General features: G+C 44.3%; 1 protein-coding gene across 9 annotated transcripts in view; it reads left to right on the top strand.

Moving 5' to 3' along the window:
• The window catches only part of Pcnt (pericentrin), a 104,587-nt gene that overhangs the window by 43,754 nt on the left and 50,867 nt on the right, over positions 1-9,966 (top strand). For 7 of the 9 annotated variants that reach the window (XM_010636382.3, XM_010636386.3, XM_010636380.3 and 4 more), the window contains exons 15-20: positions 3,848-3,979; positions 7,331-7,482; positions 7,945-8,096; positions 8,305-8,558; positions 9,086-9,248; positions 9,712-9,924. In XM_010636382.3, the coding sequence (XP_010634684.1) occupies positions 3,848-3,979; positions 7,331-7,482; positions 7,945-8,096; positions 8,305-8,558; positions 9,086-9,248; positions 9,712-9,924 (1,066 nt within the window). The remainder of the gene's footprint in view (positions 1-3,847; positions 3,980-7,330; positions 7,483-7,944; positions 8,097-8,304; positions 8,559-9,085; positions 9,249-9,711; positions 9,925-9,966) is intronic. The other 2 variants (XM_010636387.3, XM_010636381.3) reach the window with 1 other exon arrangement.

Here is a 9,966-nt window from a genome sequence, read left to right as displayed (position 1 = left end):
AATTGTTTGTGTTTGTTTTAAAAGTTTTTTTTTTTTTTTTTTTTTGGTACCAGGTATCAAATTCAGGCCATTGCTCTTGCAAGGCAGACAATGGAACCACTGAGCCAAATCCCCAGCCCAAAAATTAATTTTTTGTTTTGGTATCTATTGATATGATCATGTGGTTTTTGTCCTGGCTTCTGTTTATGTGGTGTATTAAATTTATTAATTTGCTTATGTTGAACCAAACCATCCTTGCAATCCTGGGATAAACCCCTCTCTCTCTCTCTCTCTCTCTCCTTTTTCTGACACAGTGTCTCGCTATATAGCTCAGGCTGGCCTTGAACTAACTGTGTAGCTCACATTGGCCTCAATCTCATGGTGATCCTCCTGAGTCAGCCTCCTGAGTGCTGGGATTACAGGCCTGTGCCACCATGTTCAGCTGAGAAGTATTGGTGATGTATCATTCTTAAAGATCTTGTAGAATTCAGCAGTGAATCCATCAGCTACTGGGCTTTTCTCAGTTGGTAGAGTTTTGGTTTTTTTTTGTTTGTTTGTTTTTTAATTGCTGCCTCAATTTCATTGCTTAGTATTGGATTATTAAGAATTTTTATGTCTTCTTGGTTTAGTTTTGGTAATTTGTTTAAGTCTAGGAATCTGTCCCATTTCTTCAAGATTTTCCAATTTGTTAGAATACAGTTTTTTTGTAATAATTACTACTTTCTAAATTTTCATGGTGTCTAGTGTGAGTTTTGCCTTTTTCATTTCTAATTGGATTTATGTCTTTTTTGTCTTTCTTTTGGTGAATTTGGCTAAGAGTTTATCTACAGACATCCCTTGTTTAATGACCAAGTTGTGCAACTAGGTGGTTAAATCAGTCGGTTGCTAAATGAGGAATTGTATATAGGATGTTCATTACAATATTCAGAACAAAGAAATGGTCCAAGGAAACTCCAAATTGATGACTTTTATTTGTATAATTCTTACATTCAGCACTGTAATGTATAAGATATGGTTCAACTGTGATTTGTTTACTTGAGCTGTCTCTTTGTGAAAGTGGGGTATCGATTACCCATTATGAGTGTATTGGTGTTTATTTGATCATTTATGTTCATGAGTCTTTGTTTTATGAAGATGGGTGCTCCAGTATTCAGTGCATATATGTTTGCTAGTATTATCTTTTCCTGTTGGATTATTTCTTTAACTATTATGTAGTGACCTTTGCCTCATCTCATTGGTTTTAGCTTGAAGTTTACTTTTTCTGAGAGTATAATTGTTATCCCTGCTTGCTTTTGGGGTCCTGGTTTATGAAATACTGTTTTCTATCCTTTGATTTTTTTTAGTCTGTGAATATCTTTTTTTTTTTTGGAACTGGGGATCAAATTCAGGACCTTGCGCTTGTGAGGCAGGTGATGGAACCACGGAGCTAAATCCCCGCCCCCTGTGAATATATTTATGTATTAGATGTTTTGTTTTGGGTACCAGGGATTGAGCTCAGGACCTTGTGCCTTGACACAGGTGGCAGCACTACTGAGCTAAACCCCTGGCCCAGATGAGTTTTTTTTTTGTTTTTTTTTTTAATGCAACAGACTATTGGATTTTGTTTTTTGATCCAGTCTGCCAATTTCTGTCTTTTAATTGGGAAGTTGCAGCCATTCATACTGAGAGTTATTACTAAAAGGTTTCGACTCATTCCTGACATTGCATTCTTTTTCTGTTGATGATTCTTGTGGGGGTTTTTTTCTTTTTTCTTTTTATCTGTTTGACCTGTCCACGCTTTGAACAGTTTTGATTGTCTCTTCAACTTTTTGTTTTTTCTGTATCCACTTTGGTCATTTTGTATGATAATTCCATGAACTTTTGGGTCATGTCTTCTTTGAACTCACCAAATTTCTTTACCTCTGTTTTAATCAGTTTGCAAAGCTCTGCTACCAGGTGTTTGTTTTCTTCTTCATTGGTGCCCCCTGGATCTGCCTTGGGAGAGTTGGGAGACCCTGAAGGCCTTTGTTACCTTATTTTACTCCCTCGATAGGTTTTGTTTTGTTTTTGCTTTTTGTACTGAAGGTTGAGGTCAAATAGAGTTAGGAGAGAGTATAGTTGGCTCAAAGATCTTTTTAGTTAGATTATGCCTTCCAACATTATGTTTGTGGCTTTATTTGTTCAGAGATAGTGTTTACCACTTCAGCTATTTAATTAAATGATTTGACTCTATCACTGTGTTGAAAGGAGAGAATGAATTACTGCGGGTAATCAACATATCCAATCAGATATCACTTAGATGTGTTAAATTTTGTACTTATATTTTCACCCTTTACAGACTGTTACATTGTTAGTAACAGTCTGCAGTGTGAAAGGTGAAGGGAAGGGAAGAGATGGAGGCATGAGTGAAAGTAGGAGAAGTAATAATAGGTAAAAATATCAGGTAGGGGGTCACATTCTGTTAGTGGCCTTTTATAGTTGAAGGGTTTGTGTTGAGGGTTTTTAAAAGATATTTGTTGGGACAGGAGCAAGATGTAGGTGAAGGGAGGAGTAATTTGAAATTGAGGATACCTGTGAGATTGTCAGAACCTGTTGATATTATTTGTGCACTTGTAAGGTGGAGAAGAGACTCATAAGGAGGGAAGACAAGTGGGCAGGAAGATAAAGAAGAACAAAAAGAATAGATTAGAAAGGGCAGAATGTTATTACAAGAGAAGATAGGAATGACAGGTGCAGGAGGGAGAGAGAAAAAGAGGAGAGTGCACGTAGAATATAGGGGAATATAAAGAAATATAGGGGAACTTGAAGAATTTAAAAGGTGGGAAACAAGTAAAAAATAGGAAAATAGTATGCTACAGTAGTTAGGATTGAAGAAAAGAAATAGGGAAAACAGAGGAAATAACTAATCAAAACAAGGGGGGAAAGCAAGAAAAGTAACAAAAAAGTCCTTTGGAAACTCAGATCAAACACTCCAATAAGAGAATGTACGTGCAGTAACCACTATGCCATCCATACAGTTCACTTTGTGCGTTAGTTGCAGTCTGATGGTAAGCAGCCATGCCACTGCATGGGCATGGGTGCCAGGTGGATTCATCGGGCACTGTTTGCTTGTTTATCCCCTCTCTGCCCAAAGTCAAGGTGGAAAGGGGCTTGTCTTGCCTGCAGTGAGTGGGAAAGGGTGCCACTGGGTTGAGCATTCCCGAGATTGGAGAGGGGTGGAGGAGTCTAGCCTCTGTAGCCACTCATTTGGTCCCTCAGGCTATTTGGGATGCTTTCTGGGTGGCTGCTACCTAGCGAGCAGGGGTAGGGTGGTGCAGACCAACGGTGGCAGCTCAGCTTCCCCTTTGCAAACTGTCCAAATATTTCTGAGTATCTCTGATGTAGCTCCTGTAGTCGGCCCTGTTGGATATCCCTACCTCTGTAGTTAAAAAAAAAATTTTTTTTTTCACTAATCTGATAGTTTAGGTGAAGCTTATTAAGAACATGTCTTATTATCGAGAAGAAAGTTTTTGCCTGTTAAATAGAAGGAACCAGGTGTCTGAATGTTTCAGATTGTCATGGTCCAGATTCCCACTGATGGAGAATTTCTCAGTGTGACCCTGTGTGATGATCTCAGCCGCCATTGCCAAGGCAGTAGCAGCAGCTGAATGACACTGTCCTAGACATGGAGTCCAGGAATGAGGGCCTCTTACTTAGGTCTTGTGTGGTGAGCCGTGTGTGTGTGTGCATTTGTGTGGAGTTCATGGTGGCCCATCTGATGCTCCTGGTGAGGGTAGAGGCTCAGCAGATGCTTGAGGGATGTGCTGAGTCCTAGCATGTAGCGGAGACATGGGACGAGCATAATGTCCTGCTTAAAGGCATTTGTCGTTATTAATGTACTTTCGTACAGGTTAAATTTGAAAGTGAGCAAAAAGCTGCTGTGGGTGAAGAGGAGGTACACAGACTGGAGCATGAGCCAGTGCAGTGTTTTTCCCCGGAGCGGGACCCACCCCAGTTGCAGGAGGACAGCCAGACTCAGCAGGTATGTAGACAAGCCTTTCGTCACAGATACTTTTTTGGGCAAGGGTGGAGTATGTATAAAAAGTTTACTGTTTAACCATTTTTAAGCTTACATTTGGGTGACATTAAGTATATTCACAGTATTATGTGTCCATCACTACCGTCCCTCTGCATAACTTTTTATCTTGTAAGATCAAACTCTGTATGTACTAGTCAGAAACTCCCTGCCTACCCCAGCCTTTTGCACCTAACATTCTACTTTTCGTCTTTATGAATTTGACTAAGAGCCTTAGATAAGTAGAAACATGCAATATTTATCTTTAGTGACCATTTTAACTCACTTAACAGTATCCTCCAGGTCCATCCATGTTGTGGCATAATTCAAAATTCTGTTCCTTTTTGTGGCTGAAAAATATACCATTGTGAATACATACCATATTTGTTTGTCTGTTCATAGATACTTATAGTTTGTTTCCTTCTTTTGGCATTTGTGCATAATGCCACAGTGAACACTGTGGTACAGTTTGATCCCTGCTTTTAAATGTACTGGCCATATGCCTAGGAATGGAATTGTTAGTTCACATATTTATGTGAGGAACTGCCAAGCTGCTTTCCACATCAGCTGAATCCTTTACTGTCCCACCAGTGGAGTGCAGGTGTTCTGCTTTCTCTGCATCCTGTCAACCTTTGGTATCCCCCTCGCTCCTTTTTTTAATAGAGCCATCCTCATGGGTTTGACTTGTGTTTCCCTGGTGATTAGTGATATCAAGCATCTCCTCACGTGCTTATTGACTCTCTCTGTGTCTTCAGAGAAACATTTGTTCAAGTCCAAATTTTTATTAAATGTTGGTAGTTTTTACAGAGCAAATATTAACAACAAGAGGTTTGGGTGGCTTTTGTCATGAGGTTTTTCTTCATTTTGCATCAAAAGGTATAGATGTGCTTTCACAGTTTTTAGAGACCATCCCACTGCTCATCCTTGAGTGGGGCATCCCTGTGCTTCTTTGACTTTGTTATGATGCGGGGTTGCTGTCCGTGACCTCAGTAAGTGTGTGCCTGTGAGTATCAGGCACTATGCTGCACACTGCAGTGTCCTTGTTTCTGCACAGCTCTCACCCACTGCTGTGCAGGTGCCTGAGGCACTGGGGCCCAGCCCAAATTCTCTTGGCTGCCTGACTTGAAACATTGGGAGAGTCTTGGTAGGATTGGAGCAGTGGGCAGTCAGCAGCAGCAGGCCCAAACATGTGCCCCCATGGCAGAAGCTCCTCCTCCCTGGGCTGCGCCAGGTGGTCTTGCTCATGAGGGCAAGGCAGCAGCAGGGAAAAGGAGGCTGGGGTAAGGGTGTAAGGAGCGGCCTCATCCAAACCTGTGTGCTCTGTGAGGGAACAAGGCTGTTTCAGAGCATTTCTTAGACTTTTTCTTCAAAGTAACAGGTATTTATGCTATAATAATATATAAATCCCTGAAGAACTTCTCATTCTGTAAAAATGTCTGAAAATAACAACTAATAGACAATATAGGACTAGAGGTACACCACACAAGATCTGTGCTGTTTTGTAACTCAAGTTCCAATAAAAACAGCAACACACTTGTAATCCCTGTACTTTGGGAGTCTGAGGCAGAAGTATCACATATTCGAGCCCAGTTTGAGCAATTTAGTGATTTAACAAACCCTGTCTCAAAAAGGGTTGGGGATGAAGCTCATGGTGATGTCTGTCTGTAAACTTTCTCTGTGGAAAAATTTTCAATTACCAACTTAATTTTAAACTCTTTTTTTTGTTGTTGTTGTTGAGACAAGAGTCTCACTATGTAGTTGAGACTGACCTGGAACTCACCACGTAGCCCAGGCTGGTCTCAAACTCACAGCAATCCTCCTGCCTCAGCCTCCTGAGTGCTGGGATTACAGGCATGCACCACCACGCCCACTGGCTTGTTTTTTGATCTTTTGTGGTGGTGGGATCTTTTGATAACAGGTGTGTACCACCACACCCTGCACAATCCTTGTCTTTTGATGAAAGCAGGGAGCAGGACTGGCAGGAGGACTTGGGCTCTATAAGTAGAATCATTCATCAGTCATTTATGTCATTATTGGCCTGAGACTTTCTGCTGTCCATTGTCACAGCCCTGGCCTTGGCCATCAGGGGTACTCATGGTAGTTGGTGTACACTTTATCTTTTGGGTCTTGATTATTTTTTGGTCATTGTTTCCCATCTTGAAAGTTGGAATCTCTTGCTGATTTCTTCTGTTTTCTTTAATTTACCCAGTTACCTGTCTTGGTCTAACTCAGCCATTAGTTTTATAAAATCAGTATTTTTTTTTTCCTGTCCACTGTCACTGTGTTAATGGTTAGCTTTTGTTCCTGGCAGTGAGTTGGTTGCAGAATTACATTCTTTTCTTCCTCTGGCCCACCTCTTCTTTCTGTACTGCTCTTCCTTTTGGATTCCTCACTGCCCTCTGCTTGTCTTTCAATCCTTCATACCTCATGTGGCTGCTTTCCCTATTAGGCAGAGATGGTTTCTGTCTGCTTGGTGCTGTCCCAGCATGGGCTTCTCTACCTGGAGGCCACTTGGTTTTGGCTCCTCCTGCTTTGTTCCTGAGCTGGAGCTGCTAGCCATGCAGAGCAGGGATGGGGCACTGTCTGAGTTGTCCTTGATGAGATGCTTGCATGTGTTCTCTGCCTGGCTTCCCTGTGAACACAAGTGGTAGTGCTCTGTGTGGCCTTCTGCCCATTTAGAGCATGCGCACATTCATTCTGGGCCATCCCTGTGTCTGGCAGCTGGCCCTGGACAGAGATGCCTGGGTTAAGGTGCTCTTTCCAGCTGGGGTATTTCCATTACCACTTTTCTTAAGCTACTCCAGAAGTTTGCCAGGGCCTGTAGCCACCTACTGTGGGCTGCTGGGAGCCCATAGTAGCCAATAACAACCAGGGAAACTGGTGCCACCCACCACTTGCATGTGTCACCAAGACACCAAAGTTTTATTTTTAGAGAGAAATGTATTAGAAGGATCTCTGCCTGGCTAACAACTAATTTTTATTGTGAATGACCGTGCAGGAATTGTACTTTGAGTTATTAGTTGTGAGATAAATGAGTGAGTCTGCCCCTTCATGCCCTGGTGGCAGGGGCAGGCTGGGGTTATGTGCAGGTCTTTTGTTTTGTTTTCCATAAGTGACTAAGAGGGAAAATATAAGTGACTAAGAGGAAAATACAAGTGACTAAGGGAGAAAACCATATTAATAATTTTTGTCTTTAATCACCCCTTGTTCACCTTTTGCCATATTTTTATTGATCTTGAAAATTATGCTGGAATTTCTTGGCCGCCACTTATTTTTTAAGTACATTGCTATAACAGGTTTAACACTATTTCTCAACAGCTGAAAGGCCAAGTCTTGTCCTTAAGTCGGGAGATAGAAGAGTGCCATACTGAGCTTGAGAGGCTGCAGCAGAGGCGTGAGAGGGAAAACCAAGAGGGTGCTACCCTCATCTCCATGCTCAAGGCAGATGTGGACCTATGTCAGGATGAAAGGTCAGTGTGTCCGTGTCTTTTGCTGCCTGACCTTCCACCCACTGGTGGTACTGCAGACTACTGTACTCACTGTGGGGTTATCTTTAGGTTCCTAGCTGCTGGACTAGACCCAAGCAGGCCATTCTTCTCACTTAAACAGCAAGGAAAGTAGCTCAGAAATGTAAAAAAATCTGCCTTCCTGCCCTTTGGTTTTGCCAAATCTTCATGTTTTCCTAAATTATAAAAAACACTTACTTCCTTTTGAATCCCTGTAGTACCTCCACAAACCCATCTCCTCTCTCCCAGAAGAAATCCTTGCTCTGTACCCACAAGGCTGTCTCTTGTGGCCTCCGGGTGGGGACCAGTATTGTTTGTGTGCTGGAGTGCGTGTTCTTGGGAACATAGTGCACAGGCCAATTGGCAGCATCTCCTGAAACATCTGGGGATCCCTAAAGCCATGGCGTGATTGGTTTCCTGTCCTAGGAGAGCACTTCATGATGCCTTGAGGAGGCTGCTGGGCTTGTTTGGAGAAACGCTGAAAGAAGCTATTTCTCTGAAGAGCCGAATTGGTGAGCGCGTGGGGTTCCTCCTAGACCACACAGGCACCACAGCTGCAGACCAGGCCCTGTCCACAGGTGTGTGTGCCAGGGTGGGTCCTCTGTGGGGCTGGGGAAGGCTGCCTTCCTTGAGGACAAGGATTGGAACTTGATGGAATTGCCTAGTGCCTATAAGTGGGTCGCAGTTTTGCATAGGAAATGGACCATCATTCTTTGGGTATGTGCACACATGTATGCTGGCTTTAAAGGTGTGTGGGTCAGCCGGCTTACTGACTGTCATGTACAGTGTCTGCTCTTTCTGCAGCTCCGGCACTGGAAGAGGTGTGGTCTGATGATTCAGCTCTGCTGGAGTTGGACAGAACTTTACCTGAAGGTGCAGAGATGTCTTCACTGGGGGATATTAGCAGTCATGTATGTGAGAGCTTTTTCATGAGCCCCGAGAGTACGCTGGAATGTGAGCAGCCAATCAGAAGAGTCTACCAGAACCTCAGGATGGCTGTGGACAGCCTCCTAGAGATGGCTGTGGACTCCTCCCGACAGGTAAGCTGGAGAGAAGTAGGATGGACAGGTGATTCCATGACATTCAGGCATATGGGTGACATACTTAGTATGGATGGTCTCTGGACAATTTTCAAGGAAGAACCAAAAGAGGCTGGTAGACATCTTGAGCCCCAGAAAAGACCTGCTTTGCACTGGCTAATGGGGAGGCCAAAGGCCCAGATACTGAAGTATCTCCATGGGTTGGCTGATGTAGGCATTTTGAGTTGAGAGGTTGACTGGACTCTTAGCCTGGAGATGGCCTGAGAGTCCTCAACTTGACTCTTGAGCCAGCAAGTGCTGGGAAGAGTGAGGAGCAGACCCAGGGCTGAGCCAGGGTGAGGGAGGCAGAGGCTGTCCATTAGGGACCACCAGCTTTCCACAGCTTTCACCTGGTGCCTTGCCCTGAGTGGCCTCCCCAAGCAGCGCAGCGATAGAGCCCTAGGGGAGAGGTAGAATTCTACTGGTGTTAACAGAAGGTTTGGTGGTTTTTAATGTGTAGTTCTGACACTCAAATGTGTTTTTGACAGGTAGAGGAAGCACGCCAGCTTCATTCTCGTATTGAAAAAGAATTTAGCCATAAAAATGAGGAAACGGCACAGTTTGTCCAGAAACACCAGGAGCTGCTGGAGTGTTTGCAGGCAGAGGGTACTGCAAAGGCTACTCTGGCACTGGAGCTGCATACAGCGGAGGGTGAGTAGAGTGGTGGGGCTGGCAGGATGCAGGCCCAGTCCCTCGGAAACAGACACAGCCCTGCTTGCAGAAGCAGAAGGAGTAAGGATCTTTAAAAGCAAATCTGGATGGCACCAGTAATATTTTCCATTGAAATAAGGCCTTGGGCACATGGGGCACTTGGCATTGTGCTACCCTGCTCTTTTGGTGAAAGGCATGGGGTGTCTTACACATGGTCCCTCCCAGCATGCACACACACACAAGGGGCCACTCAGCGGCTCAGATGGGTGACCACTGTGTGCTCTTTACAGAGCTCTGACCTTGTCCTGGGGCCCTTCTTCCTTGTAGGGTCAGACCCTGGGCTGCTCACCAGGAGTGACCCTGCAGAGCCTTCCAGAACTCATATGCAGGTCTCTGGGCAGGTTCCTCGCCTGCATGCCCCTCCAGGGTCTAAGCTCCCTTGCCTCAGATGGTTTCCTTTTAGGCCTCCTTGAAGGACTCAAGGTAGAGAAGGCAGATCTGCAGGAGACACTGGCCCGGAAGGAGGCATCAGAACGGCAGCTGGTCCTGGAGCTGGAGAGTCTGGGCCAGCAACTGCAGCAAGCTGCCAAGGAGCAGGCTGGGCTGAGAGAGGAGCACTCCCTACTGTGGAGCCAGAAGGAAGCTCAGGCTGTGGAGGCAGAAGCAAGAGCAGCCGGTATGTGAAACGATGGAAGGAGGAGCTTGCTGCTGAGGAACC

This window comes from Fukomys damarensis, unplaced genomic scaffold (genome assembly GCF_012274545.1).
Source record: "Fukomys damarensis isolate Sample0158 unplaced genomic scaffold, DMR_v1.0_HiC HiC_scaffold_24, whole genome shotgun sequence".
Taxonomy (NCBI): Eukaryota; Metazoa; Chordata; class Mammalia; order Rodentia; family Bathyergidae; genus Fukomys; species Fukomys damarensis.
The sequence above is the reverse complement of the archived record's forward strand: the minus strand, read 5'-3'. Positions and strand labels throughout refer to the sequence as shown.